This window comes from Salmo salar, chromosome 03 (genome assembly GCF_965601325.2).
Source record: "Salmo salar chromosome 03, fSalSal1, whole genome shotgun sequence".
Taxonomy (NCBI): domain Eukaryota; kingdom Metazoa; phylum Chordata; class Actinopteri; order Salmoniformes; family Salmonidae; genus Salmo; species Salmo salar.
Genome location: NC_138293.1, coordinates 83,278,394 through 83,304,884, shown reverse-complemented (window position 1 = coordinate 83,304,884; position 26,491 = coordinate 83,278,394). Strand labels below are relative to the sequence as shown.

General features: G+C 44.1%; 2 protein-coding genes across 5 annotated transcripts in view; both read left to right on the top strand.

Annotated features, from left to right (window-relative positions):
* The window catches only part of LOC106593146 (TOM1-like protein 2), a 43,450-nt gene extending 28,592 nt beyond the window's left edge, over positions 1-14,858 (top strand). The window contains exons 10-16 of one of the 3 annotated variants that reach the window (XM_045715558.2): positions 615-822; positions 1,909-2,026; positions 2,387-2,465; positions 3,575-3,646; positions 9,309-9,368; positions 10,298-10,340; positions 10,861-14,858. In XM_045715558.2, the coding sequence (XP_045571514.2) occupies positions 615-822; positions 1,909-2,026; positions 2,387-2,465; positions 3,575-3,646; positions 9,309-9,368; positions 10,298-10,340; positions 10,861-11,006 (726 nt within the window). In that variant the 3' untranslated portion in view covers positions 11,007-14,858. Of the gene's footprint in view, positions 1-614; positions 823-1,908; positions 2,027-2,386; positions 2,466-3,113; positions 3,810-9,308; positions 9,369-10,297; positions 10,341-10,860 lie in introns of those variants that run through there. The other 2 variants (XM_045715563.2, XM_082972810.1) reach the window with 2 other exon arrangements.
* Positions 14,859-17,839: 2,981 nt separating this feature from the next.
* Positions 17,840-26,491, top strand: part of srebf1 (sterol regulatory element binding transcription factor 1) — a 29,799-nt gene continuing 21,147 nt past the window's right edge. The window contains 10 exon segments of one of the 2 annotated variants that reach the window (NM_001195818.1): positions 17,891-18,184; positions 20,797-21,256; positions 21,259-21,269; positions 21,272-21,278; positions 21,281-21,298; positions 21,301-21,326; positions 21,328-21,390; positions 24,205-24,368; positions 24,642-24,785; positions 25,976-26,194. In NM_001195818.1, coding sequence (NP_001182747.1) covers positions 18,082-18,184; positions 20,797-21,256; positions 21,259-21,269; positions 21,272-21,278; positions 21,281-21,298; positions 21,301-21,326; positions 21,328-21,390; positions 24,205-24,368; positions 24,642-24,785; positions 25,976-26,194 — 1,215 coding nt within the window. In that variant the 5' untranslated portion in view covers positions 17,891-18,081. 2 annotated transcript variants of the gene reach the window in all.

The window sequence follows — 26,491 nt, the reverse complement described above, 5'->3', positions numbered from 1 at the left end:
TGTTATTGTATTCTGTGTTGTTGGGATGGTAAGTAAGCATTTCACTGTTACTCTCCAACTGTTATTTATGAAGCATGTGTCAAATAACATTTGATTTGATTGTCTGATTTGTTTCAGTCCATTTTCGATGTATTTTCTGAAATACGATATGATTTAGATTTGTCAGTGTTTGTGACTGATTTGCTGCATGTGTATAGCAGTTTTATGTCTCTGTGTTTCTCTGTTTCTCTGTGTTGTGGTCAGCTAATGGAGGCAAGTATGGCAGCACTCCATTCTATCCCAGCTCTGTCTTGAGATGAATAGAGTCAATCAGGAGAATGTTGAAACATGTCTTACTACTGTAACATATGGACCTTCTTATTGGACCATATGACATGTTCACATGGAACCTTTTATATAGTGCTGTTGTTCCAGAGAACTAGAATATTCTCTCTCTCTCTCTCTCTCTCTCTCTCTCATAAAGCCCTCTGATGTCCGTAGTCTAACGTAGAGGACAGTGATGTGTTGGACTAGTAAACATCTCCATTACCTCCATCCATCCTTCTACCTCTGTTCATTTTCTCTACAGGAGCCACTGCTGTGTGTGTTGACTGTGTTCTGTTGTCTCCCTCCAGATGCTAAGTGAAGCCACAGAGGACAACCTGATAGACCTAACGCCAGGCTCGCCCGCTGTGGTCAGCCTCCGGGCCACCTCCACACCCCCGTCCAGCATCCCCCCTGTGACCGCCCCTAGGGCTGGGGCTACAGCCTCCCCTGCCCGGGCCCTGATCCAAGACCCTACCTCCGGTCCCTCAACTCTGTCCACTCAGCTCGCCGGCCTGGGTAAGGATGGGGAATGGTTCAGTAGGAACATAAATGATACTCTGTGTACTATATACAAATGCACCAGATGCTAGGTACGCTATACTGTAATGATGCGTAGCCCATAGCAAGCAACACACCACCCATACATGCAGCCCCAGCCACACACACACACACACACACTCACAACGGCAGTGGAGTGTAAGACGGTTTCTAATCAGAGCTCTAATGGGAAATAAGCCCTGCTCTATAAGTCTCTGTAAATGACTCCTCTGTTAGCCTAAATGATGTTGCTGCACTCCGTGGCACTATGCTCTGGCTGAGGCCTGAGATACAGAAAAGGGGGGAGAATATGGGAGAATATGCTCTTTTGCACTACAGCGCTTGCATCTCAAATGGCACCCTATTGCCTATATAGTGCACTACTTTTGACCAGGACCCTTAGGGTGCCATTTGGGGGACACACAGTGAGTGGAGTTTGAGAGGTGCTTCTGAATGATGATTGATTGGTGCAGGATGATGACTGTCATTGATTCTAGAGGACTGGTGCAGGATGATGACTGTCATTGATTCTAAAGGACTGGTGCAGGATGATGACTGTCATTGATTCTAAGGGACTGGTGCAGGATGATGACTGTCATTGATTCTAGAGGACTGGTGCAGGATGATGACTGTCATTGATTCTAAAGGACTGGTGCAGGATGATGACTGTCATTGATTCTAGAGGACTGGTGCAGGATGATGACTGTCATTGATTCTAAAGGACTGGTGCAGGATGATGACTGTCATTAATTCTAAGGGACTGGTGCAGGATGATGACTGTCATTGATTCTAGAGGACTGGTGCAGGATGATGACTGTCATTGATTCTAGAGGACTGGTGCAGGATGATGACTGTCATTGATTCTAGAGGACTGGTGCAGGATGATGACTGTCATTGTGGACATTTAGATCTCATCTCTTTCTTTTACTCTCTTCCCCACTCCCCATTTTACACCCTCTATCAACTCTCTTCATTTCTTTCTCTTCTCTCCTCTGCCTCTCTCTCTCTGAGCCTCTCTGCCTCTCTCTCTCTGCCCTCCCTCCTCCCCTTCCCTCTGTCTCTCAGATGTGGGTGGGGACAGTGTCAGTGGTACCCTGTCCTCTCTGTCGGGCCACAACCCTGGAGACGACTTTGACATGTTTGCTCAGACCAGGACCAGCTCTCTGGCAGATCAACGCAAAAAGTATGGCTTCCTCAAGCTTAGCTCTCCCCTTGGCTTCTAGAACCCCTTCCAAACTTCTAGAACCCTGTTACAATGGATTTGCAGCTTTGATCCTGTCGGACTCGGACTGCTGTGTGTGCAGGCTTTTGCTCACAGTCCCGCAATGGCACACCTGAGTAATAAAATCTATCTGGTGTGTTAGAAATGGGCTGGAACAAAAGCCTGCAATATGCCGTCCCCCAGGACCAGAGTTGTGAATGTGGTGTTGTCCACTCCTGTTCTAGAGCCACTCTCAGCCTTCCAGAACCATCTCCATGCCACATAGTGGGACGGGCTCTAACTTGTTCTCTCTGTGTGTGTGTGTGTGTGTTTGTTTGTCAGTGTGAAGTACGAGGACCCTCGAGCCCTGGGCGGGCTTGCCTCAGCTCTGGACGTCAGGCAACAGAACGCCACTGGAGGGGTGAGTGCACCAAAGCATGCTGGAGGATGTAGTTTAGATTCACATCCCCCCATATTGAAGTGTAGAGTGTGGTTGACGTGCTGTTAAAATGGTTAAGGTTAATCTCTCAGCTCATGGTCTCCTCTCTCTGCATGTGATGGCCTGTAGTGTGATGTTAGTTGACCTCGGCTCTCTGTACCACAAATGGCACCCTATTCCCTATATAGTGCCCTGGTCAAAAGGTAGTGAACTATATAGGGAATAGGGTGCCATTTGGGACGCAGCCTCTGACTTTCCAGGAGTAATACCAGATGAATACAGTAGTAGACCATGGCTAGCCAGCTCTGTATGGTGAACTACACTGTTGGAGTAACAAGCACATACTACCGCATGGCTTGTAGTCTAGTATAACTAGGTATTCTAAAGAGCTACATGTAAGACTCTCTCTAGACATTTTAAACTATAAACATTACTTGGTCATTCTGTCATTCCTCAGTAGTGTTTGGTGTTTTTTCTTCTTGTTTTGGTCATTGCTCTCTGTAAGACAGTATTTTGTCACGTTATGGGTGTCAAAGGTCATAGGAAACCATGCTATTGAATTCCACTTTTTGCATGTCACCTTTTCTCCTTCAAATTGTCAAAACTCTTGTATTTATTTTTTCATTCCAGGTTATTTTTTCATTCCATAATCAGGTTCTACACCTGTAAGGCCAGACATAAAGTATTATGAAATCTAAACTCTCTCTTTCTCACTCACACACACACACACACACACACACAACACACTGATTACACAAACCGATTACACACACCCTTCACCCTCCAGTGCCAGTTGAGACTGCCTCAGATGGAATGTATCTGCCAGTCTGGGGCTTAGTAATCAGCTGAGGGTTCAAAGTTCAAACTATCCTTATTTTCTTCCTCCTTTCCCCATGCGTTCACCTTTTAATTGGAATGATTCTGTATTTTTCCTCTCGTTTGTTCCCCCATCCTTTCCTCTCCCCATCTTTTCTGGGTTGTTGCATTGCATTTGATTTCTCTGTTTCCTCTCTGTGCTCTGTTGCTCTGGTCTGGGGCTTCCTCTATCTATCTTCTATCTTGTGTAAGGTGTTGTTCTGTTGTTGATTCAGCTGAGGGTCATAGGGGATGATAACCCAGAGTTGGAGCTGCCCATAGACAGCTGGCTTATTACCCAAGGAATGGTGAGGACTCCATCCTCAGTGTCCTCCCCCTATGTCCAATCACCCCATCATCCATATTCCCCCCTACACCGCTGGCACCATCCCCCCCATCCATCCATCCCCCTGACAATCCATATCCCAGCACTGCTAAACCAGCTAGCGCCAACAGTAGAATGGAGACACGTTAGAAAAAGCCAGACGACTCCTCCAATTGTACAATACCCACACAATGATGAATAAATAAGCTGTTAGAATCTTAATTTGTCCTTGTGTGCTCTGAAAGGAATCAAAACTCCTAGGACCTCTGAGCTGGTGAATCTGAGTTGTTATGCATATTCTGAATACAAACACACACACCTACCTACTGTTACAAATGTGGACTCCCTTCACTCTGTCCCTCCTACTGTTGGTCCTGGTCCTCTCATCCTCCCTTCATGGATGAAGTGAAAGGTCTGCTTGGTCCCCAGGGCCAGGTGTGGGCTTTCATCAGTCACAAACAGTTAATGTCTAACAGTCACACACTAAACCCAGGAGAGGTACAGATACTTTACTGCTGCACAACAGGTGTTAAGTTGCCATGGTTGTTGACATTATAGAAATATAATAACTGGAACAGAAATCCCCATTCAAGTCAGTCGGTCTAGAATGGATAGACCGGCGGCCATTTTAAAAATGTTGTCAACAGTATCATTATTGCTGATTCGACCTGGTTCAAACGTCTGTGTAGTGATAAGTATCATCATCTCTGTCACATGCATTGTCAAGCTAACGGTCTATAGATACATTTTATTGAACTATACTGAACAAAAATATAAACGCAACATGCAACAATTTCAAAGATGTTACTGAGTTACAGTTCATATGAGGAAATTAGTCAATTGAAATAAATTCATTAGGCCCTAATCCATGGATTTCACATGACTGGGAATACAGATATGCATATGTTAGTCACAGATATCTTTTTTAAACATGGGCCTCAGGATCTCTTCACAGTATTTCTGTGCATTCAGATTACCATCGATAAAATGCAGTTTGTGTTCGTTGTCTGTAGCTTATGCCTGCCCATACCATAACCACACCGTCACCATGGGGCACTGTTCACAACGTTGACATCAGCAAACCGCTCGCCCACACGACGCCATACATGTGGTCTGCGATTGTGAGGCCGGTTGGACATACTGCCAAATTCTCTAAAACGACATTATTTTTGAAATTGTATTTATTTCACCTTTATTTAACCAGGTAGGCAAATTGAGAACAAGTTCTCATTTACAATTGCGACTTGGCCAAGATAAAGCAAAGCAGTTTGACACATACAACAGCACAGAGTTACACATGGAGTAAAACAAACATACAGTCAATAATACAGTAGAAAAATAAGTCTATATACAATGTGAGCAAATGAGGTGAGATAAGGGAGGTAAAGGCAAAAAAAGGCCATGGTGGCAAAGTAAATACAATATAGCAAGTAAAACACTGGAATGGTAGATTTGCAGTGGAAGAAAGTGCAAAGTAGAAATAGAGATAATGGGGTGCAAAGGACAAAATAAATAAATAAATAAATAAATACAGTAGGGGAAGAGGTAGTTGTTTGGGCTAAATTATAGATGGGCTATGTACAGGTGCAGGGATCTGTGAGCTGCTCTGACAGCTGGTGCTTAAAGCTAGTGAGGGAGATTTTTGTAGTTCGTTCCAGTCATTGGCAGCAGAGAACTGGAAGGAGAGGCGGCCGAAGGAGGAATTGGCTTTGGGGGTGACCAGTGAGATATACCTGCTGGAGCGCGTGCTAGAGGTGGGTGCTGCTATGGTGACCAGCGAGCTGAGATAAGGGGGGACTTTACCTAACAGGGTCTTGTCGATGACCTGGAGCGAGTGGGTTTGGCGACGAGTATGAAGGGAAAGCTTGGCCAATGAGAGAGTACAGGTCGCAGTGGTGGGTAGTATATGGGGCTTTGGTGACAAAACGGATGGCACTGTGATAGACTGCATCCAATTTATTGAGTAGGGTATTGGAGGTTATTTTGTAAATGACATCGCCGAAGTCGAGGATCGGTAGGATGGTCAGTTTTACGAGGGTATGTTTGGTAGCATGAGTGAAGGATGCTTTGTTGCGAAATAGGAAGCCAATTCTAGATTTAACTTTGGATTGGAGATGTTTGATGTGAGTCTGGAAGGACAGTTTACAGTCTAACCAGACACCTAGGTATTTGTAGTTGTCCACATATTCTAAGTCAGAACCGTCCAGAGTAGTGATGCTGGACGGGCGGGCAGGTGCAGGCAGCGATCGGTTGAAGAGCATGCATTTAGTTTTACTTGTATTTAAGAGCAGTTGGAGGCCACGGAAGGAGAGTTGTATGGCATTGAAGCTCGTCTGGAGGGTTGTTAGCACAGTGTCCAAAGAAGGGCCAGAAGTATACAGAATGGTGTCGTCTGTGTAGAGGTGGATCAGAGACTCACCAGCAGCAAGAGCGACATCATTGACATATACAGAGAAGAGAGTCGGCCCAAGAATTGAACCCTGTGGCACCCCCATAGAGACTGCCAGAGGCCCGGACAACAGGCCCTCAGATTTGACACACTGAACTCTGTCGGAGAAGTAGTTGGTGAACCAGACGAGGCAATAATTTGAGAAACCAAGGCTGTTGAGTCTGCCGATGAGGATGTGGTGATTGACAGAGTCAAAAGCCTTGGCCAGGTCAATGAATACGGCTGCACAGTACTGTTTCTTATCGATGGCGGTTAAGATATCGTTTAGGACCTTGAGCGTGGCTGAAGTGCACCCATGACCAGCTCTGAAACATTAAGGCGGCTTATGGTAAAGAAATGAACATTAAATTATCTGGCAACAGTTCTGGTGGACATTCCTGCAGTCAGCATGCCAGTTGCACGATCCCTCAAAACTTGAGACATCTGTGGCATTGTGTTGTGTGACAAAACTGCACATTTTAGAGTGGCCTTTTATTGTTCCCAGCACAAGGTGCACCTGTGTAATGATCATGCCGTGTAATCAACTTGGGACCAACACATGGGACAAACAATTTACATGTTCTGTTTATATTTTTGTTCAGTGGAGATAATATACTATACATATTTAAAGACAACTAGAATAGTAGTCCTGTTTTAACACTGGACACTAGTGCATTAACCCATTTAACATATTAAACCTATTAGCTACAATTCTTGTGGATGATCTGACGCATTTATTGCTGTTGTGATTGGTATAAAACTGTTCCATACTTTATTTATTTCAATTATGCTCCTTCTATGTCAACCCTGTTGACCATGGTGTGTCGACAGCTGCTCGTCGAACATCTCATTCCGAAATCATGGGCATTATTATGGACTTGGTCCCCCTTTTGCTGCTATAACAGCTTTCACTCTTCTGGGAATGCTTTCCACTAGATGTTGGAACATTGCCCCAGACCATTATTCATCCTCCAACAAACTTTACAGTTGGCACTATGCTTTAAGGCAGGTAGTGTTCTCCTGGCATCCGCCAAACCCAGATGGTGAAGCGTGATTCACCACTCCAGAGATCGCATTTCCAGAGTCCAATGCGGCGAGCTTTACACCACTCCAGCCGATGCTTTGCATTGTGCATGGTGATCTTAGGCTCGTGTGCGGCTGCTAGGCCATGGAAATCCATTTCATTAACTTCCGGACAAACAGTTATTGTGCTGACGTTGCTTCCAGAGGCAGTTTGGAACTCGGTAGTGAGTGTTGCAACCGAGGACAGATGATTTTTACGCACTTCAGAACTCGGCAGTCCCGTTCTGTGAGTTTGTGTGGCCTACCACTTTACGGCTGAGCTGTTTTTGCTCCTAGACGTTTCCATTTCACAATAACAGCACTTACAGTTGACCCGGGGTAGCTCTAGCAGGGCAGAAATTTTACAATCTGAGTTGTTGGAAAGGTGGCCTCCTATGACAGTGCCACGTTGAAAGTCACTGAGCTCTTCAGTAAGTCCATTCTACTGCAAATGTTTGTCTGGAGATTGCATGGCTGTGAGCTTGATTTTATACACCTGTCAGCAACGGGTATGGCTGAAATAGCACACTCCACTAATTTGAAGGGATGTCCACATACTTTTGTATGTCAACTTTGTTGACCATGCTATGTCAACCCTGTTGACTTTGCAAAGTTGTCTTTGCGTAATGGTCAACACCCGGAATCTGGGAATAAGGCTTAAAAACAACACATTGTGAAGTTGCTGGAAAGGAGTTTAGTTAGCTAGACAGCCAAACGTCCATATGATCTGACTTTCATATCATTATGCAGATCACGTGAGTCTGTGGGGAATTCCCTTACAGTAACTCACCCTCTGTTTTACCTTTGAGTGAGTTTTCTATCTACCGCTAGTGACCTAGTGTATGGAGCATCCAACACAACAGTACCTGTTGTTTTCCTTTCTTCATTCTTTGTTTCAACATCTCTCGTCAAAGTCCCAAAAGATCTAATAGAATCTTTAAGAGCATGATACGTTTATGTCCATCTCATATCGGTACACAACAGTGGAATTTGATCTGTTAGAGAATCTAGATTCTAAAGAGTAGATTGTCGATATGACATCAGATGCCTGGCAGCTTGAACATGATCTCTTCTCCATCATAGTCTTCTGCTCTCAACACCACTAGTCTGTGTCCTTCTGTGTAACTTCTCAGTATCTCCTTCTCTTGGATCTTTGTGATCAGCAACTAAAAGGAGATCGGAAGAGATCGGCTAGGATTCAGTTACATCGTGACACGGATGTTTTAATTAATGGTTCAGGTTAGGATCTGAGGAAGGTAAACTGATCCTAGATCTGTGCATATGGGCAAATGTTAGGGCAGCCTTCATGACCATTGACCCCTCTCCTATCAGTCCTGATTGCTGGTACTGTACCCTGAGTCACTCTGACCTCCACATGACACACAAACCATGGCATCCACCCTCACCTTCTTCTTTCCATTCTCACTATCACTGCATGATGTCATGCAGCCAGCGTTGCTCATGCTCTGTGTGTGCGTGTGTGTCATTATGACATTAGTCCTCATTCCCAGTCTTCGGTGGTTCCTGTGTTTTGCAGGTTCTCCTTCCAACAAATTATTGAATCACGTTAATTGGCTGATCTGTTAATTGACTAATGACCTGGACTAATTAACAGCGTTACATAACTGTAGCAATCAAATCAGCTGGTAGTTCCATGCCTACTCATTAGAACTAACGAGGACAAAATAAATACCTGGGAAGTGGTCTGGGACCAGAGTTTTCCCAGAATCCTGACCATGTGATTTGATCCAGGTAAAACTCTGGGCCCTGGTTATTGCCTATGCCCAGGGACCCAAATCTTTTTTTTTCTTCTTTTTTTTTCCTGGTCAGGTCATGTAGTCTGCTAGAAATCCTGTCCCTATGCATAATACATCAATGAGTCAATGATAAAGGAACCTGCACACATAGGGACTGTCTGAGGACCACTGCCATGTATCTGGTGTTCTCTTCCTCTGATCTTGGTTTTGGTTTGATGGCTTTGTTTTTGTTATTTGTCATTTTCTTCTCAGAGCCTCTGGTGAATCTATTCTTGTTGTTTTTCTTTTGTTTTTGTCGTTTCTTTGTTCTGTTGTGTTGTCGGGTGGGTGTGGCGGTGGGTTTATTATTGTGTGGCTTTGTGCCGTCCGCTGGGTTTGTCCATGGCTTTGCTCCATAGATCCCCGTATCGCAGTCCTCTGTCATGGATGACATAGAGGAGTGGCTCTGTGCTGATGTGGTGAGACTTCTTTACCTTGATTTCTCTCGCTCTCTTCTTTCTCTTCTCTCTCTTTTCTCTCTCGTTTATTTTTCTTTAGTCACATTTCTATCCATCTCACGTAACCAGGTAGATCACATGTAGTGTTCTGAACTTTAGTTGACCATCTTCCATCCATTCATTATCTGACTAATGGTTTTCCACCAATAATGAGAGTGATATAACAGTGACCTATGAGATAGACTTAGTACATCTCTCACATGCTACCATAATGCTAATCTAGAGAATCTATTGGAGTGGAGAATAAAACCTGTCTGTCTAAAGATGACATTGGTACTGTATCATATCACATCACACCAGGTGATGCTACAGTGGTTCTCCCTGATGAATGTGAAAGGTAGTCACAGGTCCTGTTGTTAAAGGGATATAGCAGAGTAAACAGGTTCTGAAAGGTTGGATGGACGAGTGGATGGATCTATTGAAGTATGGTGGAAGCATGGGTTTATCACAGTGGTGGAAAGGACATGTTCTTAAGTACCTCAATGTCAGTACAAAAGCACTGCGTGAGAGTGACCTCCCTGAGTTGTGAATGGTGTCTTGTAAGAGTCAGGAAGGTAAGTAGCCTAGTCAACTTGTATGTAGGGTTGTAACATGTCAGTAACTTTCCCAAAATCCCCTGGTTTGGAAGATTCCTGGAATCAAGAGGGAATAAGCAGGAAATTTGTGAATTCTACTCCAAGATTTATGGAAAACAAGGGGATTTTGGGAAAGAATTTTGCAACCCATTCTTATACACTACCTAAGGGAAGACTAATGTTTCGACTTTGTCTCCTAACAATGTCCATTTACTGTAAGGCATCTTGGTGAGTCAATGGTTGTGTGATCCTCCTGGCAGACTTGCCCACAAATGTTATGGATTCACTGATTTCCATTTCTTCTCCTCTGAATAGAAAGGCGATGGTTTAGATGGTGAGGAAGGGGTGACGAGTGAAGGTATGGATGGATTCAGGGCACTAACACTTGATACTGTGCATGTCTCATGGAGAAGCTCTCATTAAATGTGGCATAGATTCAGTTTCTTAATTTGTGTGTCACAATTCTCTGATCAGCTCTTTAGTACTTTATATATTAGGCTGCATTTACACAGACAGCCTAATTCTGAGCTTTTGCCACTTAATTGGTCTTTTGACCAATCCAATCAGATCAGAATTGGGCTGCCCGTTTATATGCAGCCTTTGTGCTGTTATTCTCAATCCTGCTCCTGGAGAGCCGCAGTACTACAGGGTTTTGTCTCAGCTTAGTACCATCACACCTGATTCAACCAGTCTACTCATCTGCAACACATTGATTGGCTGAATCAGGTGTTTCACTGCTGATGTGGGGCAAAAACATGCAGTACTGTGCCTCTCCAGAAGGTGCAGCAATGAGGATCACTACGCAGAAAGTCAACAACTGACTAAACTTTTTTTAAATGTCCTGCTGTTAACAGGGGTTTTCTCTCCTCTTCCTCTAGAGTTTGATAAGTTTCTGGAGGATCGAGCGAAGGTGGTCGATTCCTTACCATCGCTCCCTGGTGATGAGCATGGTCCCCCTCTCAGCGCCCCCAGCGGCACCCGCAAGAAGGCTGAACGGACGGAGGATGCCCTCTTTGCCTTGTAGACTCTCCCCCAGGAAACCTCTCTCTCTGAGGCATCTACAGTACCTAGGTATCCCCTCCCTGGCCCACTTGCCCTATCCGCCACTCCTGCCAAGCAGCAGTGTAGCTACTGAACTGAACACCAATCCTCCTCCTGCAGAGGACCATGCTTGCTGTCCGCCTGCCCAGCCGCGTTGCATCATGTATTACTGAGGTTTTGATCCGTCTGTCAGTGTGGGATATGTCTGTGGTCTTGTATCTCATCTGCAGCTAGCTACCCTAAGGAGGATATAACCTAACATTGTGAGGATGAGGATAAAATGACAAAACCTCGTCTCTATGTTCCTCTGAAGGTGTGAAGGTTAACAGAAAAAATCCTTCTGAAAAAGCAGACCGAGGCATATAGTCTATACAAACAGAGGAGTACTGTGTTATTTTAATAAATGTAGCTTATGAATAATTTCTGCGTTTATTCTTTTAACGGTTTGTACTGTACTATGTACTAGCGCTGCACTATGTAGTTGCCTCTTTTTCCTTTTTGTTTTACTCATGTTCCTTTTTAGGTTTCCTTAAGCCTTTCATTACCCATTCTACAGTTGTGAAATGTTGGTACAGGGAAAGGCAATGCATGAGGAAAGACTACTGTTTGACAGACTCCATGCTAGTGTTACTCAATTATGGCACAATAGTTCTGCAGGGCCAAATGGCAAACATGACTTACCTGTGTCTGTTTCCACATTTCAAAAGGGAGAAGGAAAAAATATATATAGCTGCAAGCAGCCATGTCAAGGTTCAAGCCCTATGGCACCACAGCAAATATCTGTTACACAGCTTTTATATTTGCTTTCCTCTTTGAAAAGCTGTTGTCAACTTCCCACCATGTTATCTTGTGGGGTGTGTACATACTGTAGGGGAAGGAAAGGGTCCAAAATAGTATTTTCAATCAGAACCTAAGTAACACCCACCAAATATTTGTGATCGATATTATACAGGGGGTACCGGTACCATAGATTGACTCGTTACCGTTACCCCCTGTTTATAGCCTCGTTATTGTTATTTTATTGTTGCTCTATTATTTTTTACTTTAGTCAATTTAGTAAATATTTTTCTTAACTCTTATTTTTCATAAAACTGCATTGTTGGTTAAGGGCTTGTAAGAAAGCATTTCACAGTAAGGTCTACACCTGTTGTATTCGGCGCATGTGACAAATGGAATGTGATTAATACTACCGCTACAATGGTAAAACAGCCGTATGAGTTGCAGCAGTGACGTTCCGCTCTGGTAGTACATGTACACTATGTAAGTGTGGCGATTTTGAGTTTGTTCTTCCTAAGAGGTTTTAATGACAAACACATTTAGTAATTGTTTATCAGAGGCGGTTGGTGGCACCTTAATTGGGAAGGGCGGGAACGTGGTAATGGCTGGAGCGGAATAAGTGGAAAGGTATCAACAACATCAAACACATGGTTTCCATGTGTTTAATGCCATTCCATTCACTTCTTTCCAGCTGTTATTATAAGCCGTCCTCCCCTCAGCAGCCTCCACTGGTGTCTTCTAATATTGGGCTATTCTTCAATGTTTTCCTTCCCCTTCTACTATGATGAGACCAATTGAATGAGCTTTATGCACTTTTGGACCCTTGAACGTTTCAGTATGTTTATCCTTGTGTTAATAAGATGGGAACTGTTTTTATAGGACACAAGACATTTTCTTAGACTAATTGCATATGATTTTATATCTTTATGAAATTTCAGCCCTTTTCTGCTCTACAAAGCACACTTTACAGACAGTCGTAAATAGAAAAACTGACACTTTTTCCTGATATGGAAATTAAAGGAAAAGTGCAGGTGAAATATGGCACTGAAAATCAAATTGTAATTTTATGATGGCGTATTGGTAGCATACTTCACAGAAAATAGTTATTGCATGTAGTTATTGTAAAAAAAAAAATGTACGTATGTTTACATAAATATATGTATATACATCAGAAATATGTGAGTATTACCTGCAGTACATGTTTAAAAGTCAACCTGAATTATTAGCTTTTGTGTAGGTCGCTAAGTCGAAAGGCTAACTCATTAATGTATTGTTTGGTCTCCTGGTTGTATATGTACAGTAATGTCATGCAGGAAAATGAATTCCTCCCAAATCCTTTCTACTTTGGGGAAGCTCCCCTGCTCTCCTCTCTTTACTCATTCATGTGTGGAACAGAAATAGGTTCGGATGTGCTTCGGAAGGATGACCAAAAACGTTATTTTTACCGTGTTTTATGTATTTTTACTGTGGTCTGAATTGTTTGGTAAAGCTTCCTGTCTTTTATTTTTGAGGATTACAGTGGGTGGTAGCTGTGGGCTGTGACTCTGCTAGTGGGACTGCCCCTTTTAACCTGTTAACATTCTATTTTACTTTGGTTACCTACAGTAGGTCATGGAGTTAGATGAGGGCATAACGTTCTCTTCCTGTTGTCAGGAAAACATGGGCTATAGACCTTTGAGGCAAAAGAGGTTCGTTCTTCATTTCAACTCTTTTGCCAGTACTTTTCAAAGTTAATGCTTATAAAGCTTCTGCAATTAACACCAAATTAATAATGACAAAATGCCATGACGTTTCACTTCAATAGGAACTATGTGTTTACTTGCAAGTATCCTTATGTACTTAGCAAAATTCCGTGTATTATACTGTAAATTAGATACTCATTTAAATAAAATGTAATATTTGTCAGAAAAGACCTTACTGTATTTTATTTAAAAACATCTGCTTCCAGATAAAACATTATTTGTAACAATCATTTATAAATGTTAGAGGGTGATATTACAAACAAGTACATTATTTGTATGATTTGTCTTGGGCATTAATGTTTGAATGTGTTTTAGAATAGTGTAACAGAATAAACTGTTATTAATGAGCTTTAACTCTGTTTCATTCTTGTCCTATTTGGTCTTCTATTGCTTTAATTCCACCTCTTATGAAATAGTAGCATACATTTTACAGTCAACAACTGCTATTCCTCTTATGTCTTAAGACTGGACAAAGCATAGAGATGTTTGAACTAAGATTATTTGTTACTGAAAAAATGTAACATCTCACTTGATCATTTAAACAGTTGATTTCTATGTGTGTGTCACTTATTTTTTACGTTTTAACCAGAAAGAGTTATATGTATATGCTTACTCTTTTACGGCTGTCCTCTGATCAGATGGTTGTGTGAACCTGTTGGGTTGCTATGGAACATGTGGACCTGTTGGGTTGCTATGGAACATGTGGACCTGTTGGGTTGCTATGGAACATGTGGACCTGTTGGGTTGCTATGGAACATGTGGACCTGTTGGGTTGCTATGGAACAGGTGGACCTGTTGGGTTGCTATGGAACAGGTGAACCTGTTGGGTTGCTATGGAACAGGTGAACCTGTTGGGTTGCTATGGAACAGGTGAACCTTTTGGGTTGCTGTGGACCTGTTGGGTTGCTATGGAACATGTGGACCTGTTGGGTTTGCAACAGGAATGAGCTACTGGACATTGTAACCCAATGTATATCTTCACTACCTGCAAAACTGGTTGAAAATATGTAATTTCAACAGCAAAACTAGTTGAAATGTTTTTTCAACCAGTTTTGCTCACTGAGTATGGACATGGGGGAGCTGGAAATTGTGTCCTCCGGTGTTCTGTTGAGGAACAGCTGTTTTTCCTGACTAGGAAATGTTCCGGTCTAGACTAAATGGTCAGGAGAACTCTTGTCCCTCCTGTATGATGATGTGGGTGTTCTATGGCTGTGCTGTTCTGCAATTCATTACTTTGGTTTCAGCTTTCTATTGTGTGACCTGATTATGCACGTATTAACCAATAAAACACTAGCAACGTGTGACCTGTACCAACATTTTGTTTGTGGTTATTTTCTTGTGTGTGTGTTACATTTGTCCTTGCGATGGAGTTAGTTTATGATCGTGAACACACATGGTAAATTCAGGCAGAGACAAGCTCATGGTTCAACCTGGAATAGTGGCCCACTGAGTGATGCAACGGACTCACTTCTTGCACCATGTTATTCATAGCACTGCATGTTTCCCCTGCCCTGAACCTTTCCTCTTATAGTTATACCTCCCCTCCCATGCCAAGGTAATTGTTTCCTGTTGATGTCCATGCAGACACTCCTGATGTATTAATGCAACATGCAACAATTTCAATGATTTTACTGAGTTACAGTTCACAAAAGGAAATCAGTCAATTTTTAAATAAATTAGGCCTAATCAATGGATTTCACATGACTGGGAATAGAGATACCTTAAAAAAGTAGGGGCGTGGATCAGAAAACCAGTCAGAATCTGGTGTGACCATCATTTGCCTCATGCAGCATGACACATCTCCTTCGCATAGAGTTGATCAGGCTGTTGATTGTGGCCTGTGGAATGTTGTCCCACTCTTTAATGGCTGTGCGAAGTTTCTGGATATTGGCGGGAACTGGAACACACTGTTGTACACGTCTATCCAGAGTATCCCAAACATGTTCAATGGATGACATGTCTGGTGAGTATGCAGGCCATGGAAGAACTGGGACATGTTCAGCTTCCAGGAATTGTGTACAGATCATTGTGACATGGGGCTGTGCATTATCATGCTGAAACATGAGGTGATGGTGGCGGATGTATGGCCTCAGGATCTCATCATGGTATCTGTGCATTCAAATTGCCATTGATTAAAATGCAATTGTGTTCGTTGTCTGTAGCTTATGCCTGCCCATACCATAACCCCACCGTTACCATGGGGCACTCTGTTCACAACGTTGACATCAGCAAACCCCTCGCCCACACGACGCCATACACGCTGTCTGCCATCTGCCCGGTAAAGTTGCAGCCGGGATTCATCTGTGAAGAGTGCACTTCTCCAGCGGGCCAGTGGCCATCGGAAGTGAGCGTTTGCACACTGAAGTCAGTTACGATGCAGAGCTGCAGTCAGGTCAAGACCCTGGTGAGAATGACGAGCACACAGATGAGCTTCCCTGAGACGATTTCTGACAGTTTGTGCAGAAATTCTTCAGCTGTGCAAACCAAGTTTCAGCAGCTGTCAGACCATCCCGCAGGGGAAGAAGCCGGATGTGGAGGTCCTGGGCTGACGTGGTTACACATGGTCTGCGGTTGTGAGGCCGGTTGGACATATTGCCAAATCCTCTAAAACGACGTTAAGGCGGCTTATGGTAGAGAAATTAACATACAATTATCTGGCAACAGTTCTGGTGGACATTCCTGCAGTCAGCATGCCAATTGCACGCTCCCTCAAAACTTGAGATATCTGTGGCATTGTGTTGTGTGATAAAACTGCACATTTTAGACTGCCCATTTATTGTCCCCAGCATAAGTTGCACCTGTGTAATGATCATGCTGTTTAATCTTGATATGCCACACCTGTCAGGTGGATGGATTATCTTGGCAAATGAGAAATGCTCACAAACAGGGACGTAAACAAATTTGTGCACAATTTGAGAGAAATAAGCTTTTTGTGTGTATGGACATTTTCTGGGGTTTTATTTTTTCAGCTCATGAAACATGGGACCAACAATTTACATTTAGACTTTTGTTCAGTATAGATCTGCCTGGATCTCCCTGACTGAATACATTGCACACCCATAGACCTCTCTATTGGATCTATGCTAATGACTGACTGCTCCTTTGGCTGCCTGTTGAGCATCACACTGATCTCCTGGTGTGTTGCCAGATTCAAAAGAGCATCATGTCAGTCAGGACAACAATCGCCCCAGGCAACAAAGGCAGTCCTGCTGACAGCAGGCCGGGCCCCTATATACTATATCGCTCCTGCTCCACTGCTTGCTATTTAACAACTAGTTTGCAGCTGTGCTACTGTCGGTCGTTGACCCATTTCTTTCCAGTACCACACCTTTGTTGTGCCCTCTTTGTGTGTGCTTGTGTTTTGGTGAGCTCACACACGGCTCACATGTCCTACTACAATCCACATATCGGATAATTTGATAAAGGTTATTATTGCTGATTATTGAATGGTCATTCTAGAGAGCCATTACTTTGTGTTAATTGCTTAATTACTATGGTTTGAATAATATTTGTTTTTGTTATTTATTGTTTGAAGAAAATGTTGTTTGCTTTGACTTTATGCTAAATGTCATTGTCCAACCAAAGGGGACTTCCATGAGCTTTGTTAAATCAACCCTGTTAATCTCGTCTTGCCCTAAAAGTTTTGAAGCCGCACTGGGCACTGTACGTATGTCCCCCCCATATATTTAGCCTGCTCCCCCTTCCCCTCCACTACTCCAGGATAAATACATGATGTAACCACGGGAGCCAAAGTCGTGATGTCAGATCACCCCACTCGGTTTCCGAGTTCCCTATTGGTCGATTTCTCTGGTTCTACAGGCAGAGTCATCACTACGGGCCACACAAGCTTGAACAGTTGTTAGCCCACCCCTGCTTGGCGTTGATTGGCTGTTAAGGACAAGCCCATAATAAACATACCAAGGCTGTTGTTTTCCAGAGGACAATACCATTTTCTCGATTATAAAACGTTATTAATGCATTATATAAGTGCAGACCACGAAACAAAACACATATTAAAAACATGACATTTCCACGTTCAATTTATGTATTTAGCACTTGAAGAAAGAAGCCTATTAACTTTGGATATGTATTTCCCCACAGTGTTCATCCTACATTATAGTAGTTTTAAAGGAACACTGCTTTTTATTCTTTGCAATAGCCATGCACAAATGTAAATACCATGGACATACTGTATTTCGTCCTGGAGTTGCCAGTCAAAACAGGTATGAGACCATGAAGGGGGAGACAGAATTCACAGGTGGTCGGGGATTGGATAGAACAAGTGTCACTCATTAAGCGCTCTGTTACTAGCTAGCTAAGCATGTGGATCCTCAATGAGCACTGTTTAGCGTGAGAAGTGTGCCTCTTGGGCATCAATATGAAGACAGAAGAAGGCACTATTTCACAGATCAATAACAGAGTTTGAGTTTACCTCACTGGAATTATTGCAAATGTAGCTAGATACACAAACATCGATTTAAGTGGAAATCGTAAGTTTTTAGCCACAGTGAGTTAGCTAACCATAACGAGACAGCAAAAATGAACTTGTCTTTTGACGATCAGTCACTGGATAATCTGGATCCAACCATATCCCTAAATGACCCCAGCGATATTGACACGGCTCTGCTCAATGACATTGATGGTAAGAACGTTAAGCTTACTAGTAAGCTAGCTAGCAAAACGGACAACTTGAACTTGGTAACGCGTTAGCTAGTTTTAGCTAACTATCCATAGCTAGTTAGCTATTGTTGTTGCGAACGTTAGCTAGTTAGCCAAACAAGTGACAGCAATAGCAGCAACACATAACATTACATGAAACAGCTTGTACACATAACGTTACTGAGTGCGGTACCATTAACTACGTATAGGCACACAGTGAGTAATTTTGAATGATGTACAGCTTAGTTAGCTGTCATGTTAGCAAGTTAGCTAACTAACATTAGTTATGACCTTAAATCAAATTTACGAGTTTTATATTTGACTCAAACAGTAACGTTATGAGGTAGTAGAAGGCTTCCTTCTCTCAGGGTCGAGGAGAATCCTAACAAACCTTATGGAACTACCTACTGTCTGAGTTCGGTGCTTGTTTTTCTGTTGTTGCTGCTCTCGTTTTTGCGTTTTGGTTCTGATCTAACTCTAGACACATTTGTATCTGCTATTTTGCATGTTATTGATAAGTTAAAACAATGTGGATACTACACGAGCTGATATTTCACTGCTAGCTTGTGTGTGATGAACAAAGTGCCCCGCCCCCTCCAGCTTGTCCTACTGACATCACGACGAGGTTAATGTCGAGCATTCCCTGTCGGGTTCTATAACATGAATCATGATCTGATGGTTGCTTTTTTCCCACCCATATATCATTCATATTTATGTATGAATGAATCATATGTTGCAGTCTTATTAATAAAATGTTAATCGTTTATATTTAAATTAGTTAAATTATATCGAACCTACTTACATTAATGCATCAGTGCATTCAATTGAATGGTGGCTATTCGATTCGTTGGTGCTATTAACTAATGTTATTTGTCAGTATAATCAATGGCTGGTTGTTTGCCAACAAGTGCTCTGCTGAAGCATCTCAGCCTTCATTGATTCCATGCACCCACCCTAAAAATTGACCGAGAGTAACCCAGCACTAAATTGTCCCATAGTAACCCCTTCTCATTGAAACCACCAGTGCTTCCTTTCTTTCTATCTTGGGGGCTGGTCTGCATTGCAAGTGTCTGAGGCACTTTCTGATTGGTCGGCAGCGATCACCTCATACAAAACATTGGTTTACAAATCCAGGCTAGTTAGACTGCTGTGGCAGTGCAGACAGAGAGCAGAAGCAAAGGCAGAAGCATGAAGTGTGTTCTGTTATTACTGGACCTAGTCCTTATAAGCTTGATGATTTGGTCTAAGATTAAACAAAATGGTCATTCTCCTTGCCATGGAACAGCCTCCTCACTGTGCTGCCTGAAACTCATTTGGGATAGCCTAGCCTACAGCCTATTTCTGTTGGAAATCCAGAAGAATAAGCTATACTGTACTAACGAAGGTTTCTCATAGACAATAATTGTGAGCATCTCTAGCTGATGAAACAAGTATACTATACAGTGTATTACCCTAAAACAAGGCCTGTTGTATTATTATTATTATTATTATTGTTAGAGAATAACGTTTTCAGTGTGAGTAATGAACTTGTTACTATTACTAAGCTCCATGTTCTAATGTAAAGGGCTACCATGCCATGTTCACATGGAGGGTGCAGCATAGCATAGTAAACATCACCATTGATTTTCATCAACACTCAATTCTTCTTGCATCTCCATCCTCACCTACTCAGGGTTGTTGTCCTTTTGACAGACCGTGTGCATCACAATGCTGTGAATAGTAGTGAAGTAGCTGCAGGTCTGGGATGGTGTGACTGTGATCATAGTGTCTATTGTGTTGCCTGTCTCGCTGTGGCCCTTTCGGAGCCCATTAGAGTGGCATAGAGCCAGTCTGCTCTGCTGCAGTGGCCCCATAATAACTGCATTACTGACCAGGAGTGCACTGCACTGAGCTGACCCCATTTACTGTCCTGCTCTACTTCTCAGATCAGGGCCCATATCCACAAAGTATCTGAGTATGGGTGCTGTTCTAGGATCAGATCTTTTGTGTTCATGATAATCTGATTCATTATGATCAAAACTGATTTTAGATCAGCACCTACTCTGGGTCACTTTATAAGCCCAGTTTTTGGTGTTTTCTAGTTGAGTTAGGGCAGAGATTAAGTGACCCATTACCATGTGGTGTGGAGAGAGAGATGGGAGAAATGCTCTGTCAGTCAGTCACCCAGTGGTTCAAGTCTTAATTTAAGCCTTTTGTTGACAATCGTGAAACGCTCCGATTGGATTACAGGGTTTTATCTCTGCTCCATTCAGAGGCCCAGAAACCTAGTTTGGTCATTGGGAGGCACGCTGTTAAGATGTTCAAATTGAGTGCAGTATGGAGTGAACAAAAGGGTCTGCTGGTGTGTGTGTGTGTGTGTGTGTGTGTGTGTGTGTGTACAGCTGTTTGTTCCAGCCTAGCTTTAACACATTCAACTAATGATTCAACTAATCACAGTCTTCAATTTAGACTACTTTGTTTTAGTTTGGCCTTATTTGACCCTCTTCTCCGGATTTCTGTGGCAATGTCATGGTTAACAAGGTATCCCCTGTCTCTCTCTGTCTCTGGTTCTCTCAATCTATGGAGTACTCTGACTATATCCCCATCTCTCCTCAGACATGCTGCAGCTCATCAACAACCAGGACATGGTGGAGTTCAACCAGGACATGGCGGGTCTCTTTGACCCCCCTCAGTTCACAGGGGTCACCCCTACCCAGGACCTCCCTGCCCTCGGCCTGCCCCACTCCATCCCCTCCCCTCCATCCACCACATCCTCCTCCATCCTGAGCAGCAGCCCCCACCTTGATGCTCTCCTGGGGCCCCCCATCATCCGCAGTTCCTCCCCCCCAGACAAGGCCTTCCACCCCCCCACCTTCCAGCAGTCGCCCCTGGCCCAGGTCACCACCTCCACCCCTGTACCACTACCCAGGCCGCAGCCGCAGCCAGCTCCCCAGCAGGGCTCTCCATCAGCCCAGGCTGCTCAGGGTCTCAGGCAGCCCAAGGTGGACCTGCCCCTGCCGGTCCTCTCCCCTCCAGCCCCTGTTCCAGTCCAGTTTCCTCCCCCAGCCTCCTCCCCCCATACTGTACCCGGCCAGAGCCCTGTGTCCAGCGCTGCCCCCCAAGCCCTGTTCACCTCTCCTGCCCCCCAGCAGCCCCAGGCCCACGCCCAGCAGATCCGGATTAAGTACAGCACCCAAAATGGCTACAAAGGTGAGGAACAGATTGTCTCTATTCCTCTGTATTAATAGTTGAAATGCTGGTAGTAGATGGATGAGAGTCTTAATCCTGACCCCTTCCAAGTGGAGATGAAACATAGCTATTTTAATGGTTGTAGGGGTTTCCCCATGGCCCTCCCTGCACAGCCCCGTCCTGCCAGATAATGGGAGGGAGGAACCCCACCATGTGTTGCTAGTAGAAGAGCCACATGGTCGTTAAGACTGTCTTATTTATGATGCAGAGCAGGGCCATACTGTTGTGGCTGGATGAGAGCAGAGCATGACTGGAGGAACAACTTACACATGCTCACACTCCTACTGTCTCACACACTCTCTCTCTCTCAAGGCGAAAGGTAGGGACTGAGAATGGACACTGGTATACAAAGCACAAACACTCACTCCCTGAAGAAAGCCCACTTGGTGTTATGTTATGAGGAGGTAGAGTTGTGTTCTATGGTGCAGTAACAGTAGTAGTTCAGCATGTTTCCAAAGGAGAGTCGGTGGGTTCCTCACCCTCCGCTGACTGTCAGTCAAAATCCCAATCTAATACCCGTTGGTCAGAGTGAAGGACCGTCCCTGAGGCTGAGAGAGGGTGTTTTGTCTACACTATCTATGAGCCACATTCAGATATACACACCTTGCCTGCGTTGCATACCTGTGCAACATTGTGCCTTTAACAGTGTTATGAAACTACAGTAAGAGAACTGCCCCAGCATTACAAACCTACTGACTCTGTGTAGACCAATGTCTTTACAGCCACCTAACATACTGTTATGTTACACACACTGCCTGCTACAGTCATCATATCGTATGTTTTCTAGAGGTCAAAGGTAATTCCTACAATGATAATCCATACTGTTATCGGTCAGTGACTCAAGTGTCTTTATAGCTACCAAACGTACCGTAGTGTACACTTCCTGCTTCTGCCATTATCACATAATGATATCACTCACCAGAGGGGAAAGGTTATACACTACTAAGCCACACAAAAAATGTATGTGAACTTTGGCCTCGCCAAACACTTATGGTGACGACAGTTTATATGGTGTTTTGGTTTTACAGCTGGTTTTACAGCTTGAACTATTTCAAACACAATTGAGTCCATACTAGCAGGACGTTTTGAACCGAGAAACGAATATTTAAGTACAGTGAGGGAAAAAAGTATTTGATCCCCTGCTGATTTTGTACGTTTGCCCACTGACAAATAAATGATCAGTCTATAATTTTAATGGTAGGTTTATTTGAACAGTGAGAGACAGAATAACAACAAAAAAATCCAGAAAAACGCATGTCAAAAATGTTATAAATTGATTTGCATTTTAATGAGGGAAATAAGTATTTGACCCCTCTGCAAAACATGACTTAGTACTTGGTGGCAAAACCCTTGTTGGCAATCACAGAGGTCAGACGTGTCTTGTAGTTGGCCACCAGGTTTGCACACATCGCAGGAGGGATTTTGTCCCACTCCTCTTTGCAGATCTTCTCCGAGTCATTAAGGTTTCGAGTTCTGACGTTTGGCAACTCGAACCTTCAGCTCCTTCCACAGATTTTCTTTGGGATTAAGGTCTGGAGACTGGCTAGGTCACTCCAGGACCTTAATGTGCTTCTTGAGCCACTCCTTTGTTGCCTTGGCCGTGTGTTTTGGGTCATTGTCATGCTGGAATACCCATCCACGACCCATTTTCAATGCCCTGGCTGAGGGAAGGAGGTTCTCACCCAAGATTTGACGGTACATGGCCCCGTCCATCGTCCCTTTGATGCGGTGAAGTTGTCCTGTCCCCTTAGCAGAAAAACACCCCCAAAGCATAATGTTTCCACCTCCATGTTTGACGTTGGGGATGGTGTTCATAGGCAGCATTCCTCCTCCTCCAAACACGGCAAGTTGAGTTGATGCCAAAGAGCTCCATTTTGGTCTCATCTGACCACAACACTTTCACCCAGTTGTCCTCTGAATCATTCAGATGTTCATTGGCAAACTTCAGACGGGCCTGTATATGTGCTTTCTTGAGCAGGGGGACCTTGCGGGCGCTGCAGGATTTCAGTCCTTCACGGCGTAGTGTGTTACCAATTGTTTCTTGGTGACTATGGTCCCAGCTGCCTTGAGATCATTGTCAAGATCCTCCCGTGTAGTTCTGGGCTGATTCCTCACCGTTCTCATGATCATTGCAACTCCACGAGGTGAGATCTTGCATGGAGCCCCAGGCTGAGGGAGATTGACAGTTCTTTTGTGTTTCTTCCATTTGCGAATAATCGCACCAACTGTTGTCACCTTCTCACCAAGCTGCTTGGCGATGGTCTTGTAGCCCATTCCAGTCTTGTGTAGGTCTACAATCTTGTCCCTGACATCCTTGGAGAGCTCTTTGGTCTTGGCCATGCTGGAGAGTTTGGAATCTGATTGATTGCTTCTGTGGACAGGTGTCTTTTATACAGGTAACAAGCTGAGATTAGGAGCACTCCCTTTAAGAGTGTGCTCATAATCTCAGCTCGTTACCTGTATAAATGACACCTGGGAGCCAGAAATCTTTCTGATTGAGAGGGGGTCAAATACTTATTTCCCTCATTAAAATGCAAATGAATTTATAACATTTTTGACATGCGTTTCTCTGGATTTTGTTGTTGTTATTCTGTCTCTCACTGTTCAAATAAACCTACCATTAAAATGATAGACTGATCCTTTCTTTGTCAGTGGGCAAACGTACAAAATCAGCAGGGGATCAAATACTTTTTTCCCTCACTGTAGTTCCTCCTTGTTTCAGGCAGTTTTCTTCCGTTTGGTGCCTAATGAACATGACCCTGATTATTTTTCTAGCTGTCAATCATCAAGGAGGCCCCGCCCAGCCCATGGTCAGCCTGTCGTCGTCCCCTTCCGGTGTTCAGCCAATGGCCATCCAGGCTCTGACCACCACGGCCCCCCTCCTGACCACCTCAGCAAGCCCCCCAGCTCAGACCATCGCATCACACCACATTCAACAAGTTAGTTTGTCCACCTGGAGTGTGTGTGTGTGTGTGTGTGTGTGTGTGTGTGTGTGTGTGTGTGTGTTATGTTTGATGAGACTCATTAACCCTAAGAATATCACCACACCAGAAAAAAATGATTTGTTCTTTGTATTGAAACCTATTATTTTACTAGTATTTGTTTAATTTCTAATTTATTTCAATGGAACAGAACTGCTCCCTCAGCCTAATAGTCTAATCCTCTATCACTCTCTCTCTCTCTCTCCCTCGCTCCTCCTCCTCTCCTCTCAGGTGTTGCTCCAGCCCCAGTTTATCAAGGCTGAGTCTCTGCTGCTGACCACCTTGAACCGTGACCCCTGTATGGTCACTACTGTGGCCTCTCCATGCATCACCTCCCTGGCCACCACCACATCCCAGAGCACCCACTCACTGCAGGTAGGAACCATCCCCACACCACATCCCAGAGCACCCACTCACTGCAGGTAGGAACCATCCCCACACCACATCCCAGAGCACCCACTCACTGCAGGTAGGAACCACATCCTAGAGCACCCACTCACTGCAGGCAGGAACCATATCCCAGAGCACCCACTCACTGCAGGTAGGAACCATCACCACATCCCAGAGCACCCACTCACTGCAGGTAGGAACCATCACCACACCACATCCCAGAGCACCCACTCACTGCAGGTAGGAACCATCACCACACCACATCCCAGAGCACCCACTCACTGCAGGTAGGAACCACATCCTAGAGCACACACTCACTGCAGGTAGGAACCATCACCACACCACATCCCAGAGCACCCACTCACTGCAGGTAGGAACCACATCCCAGAGCACCCACTCACTGCAGGTAGGAACCACATCCCAGAGCACCCACTCACTGCAGGTAGGAACCACATCCCAGAGCACCCACTCACTGCAGGTAGGAACCACATCCCAGAGCACCCTCTCACTGCAGGTAGGAACCACATCCCAGAGCACCCTCTCACTGCAGGTAGGAATGAGATGATAGGAATTGTAATGTCATAAAGTAGTAACAGCATTTAGAAAGGGTCATTTTCCTGAAGAAAAATTGTCCAAAAGTATTTTTATGGTAGTGGAAGAATACAAAGTATTGTGGTATATAGGACATAGTGTCAAACATACTGCCTGTTGTTTGAGGGGGAAACGAACTCAATATACTTGATGATGACTAAAACTGAATGGAAACTGTAGAAATTCTTGGACCTACATTCATACAGTTTCCTCACTGTCCAGCTCACTAATGCAAAATTCCCAAAAACAATGGATAGAGAGCAATTTCTTGCAAATTTTGACGGCAATGGTATCTAACACATTTTCATTGCGGCCCTCTGGACGTTGTTGAAGACCGAATCTCCCCCCCCCCCCCCCCCCGTGGCAAAATGAGTTTGACACCCCTGATCTAGATGCTACTTTAGTGATTGTCTTCTTAGAAACAACGTCTCTCCTCCCTCTTTCTTCCTCCATCCCGCCCTCCCTCTCTTTCCCTCCTCCCTCTTTCTTCCTCCATGCCTCCCTCCCTCTTTCTCTCCTCCCTCTTTCTTCCTCCATGCCTCCCTCCCTCTCTTTCTCTCCTCCCTCTTTCTTCCTCCATCTAGGCTCTGATGAGTGGTGGTACCTTCCTGACCACAGTGCCAGTGATGATGGACTCTGACAAGCTGCCCATCAACCGTATCACAATCAGCAGTAAACCTATGGGCCTGCCCCCCAAGGGCGAGAAGCGCACCGCCCACAACGCCATCGAGAAGCGCTACCGCTCGTCCATCAACGACAAGATCCTTGAGCTTAAAGACCTGGTGGCCGGGACTGAGGCCAAAGTATTAATATTGGAAATATATACGTATATATATTTTTAAAAAAAAACATTACATTTACAAAATATTATTTGTAACATACATTTTAAGTAGTAGATTCCCATTGAGATACAGTAGAGCTTTCAAGAACTGAATCATCTGACAGAGAAAAGTAACTGTCTGTGTCCGAATACCCATACTAGCGTACTACATTCTGCATACTCATTTAGGCTGATCTAGTAGAAGTCACTTGTCTTTTCCGACTCGAGTGTTTGACAACAGCTGATAATCAGATAAATTGACGCGCTGTACCAAAACGAA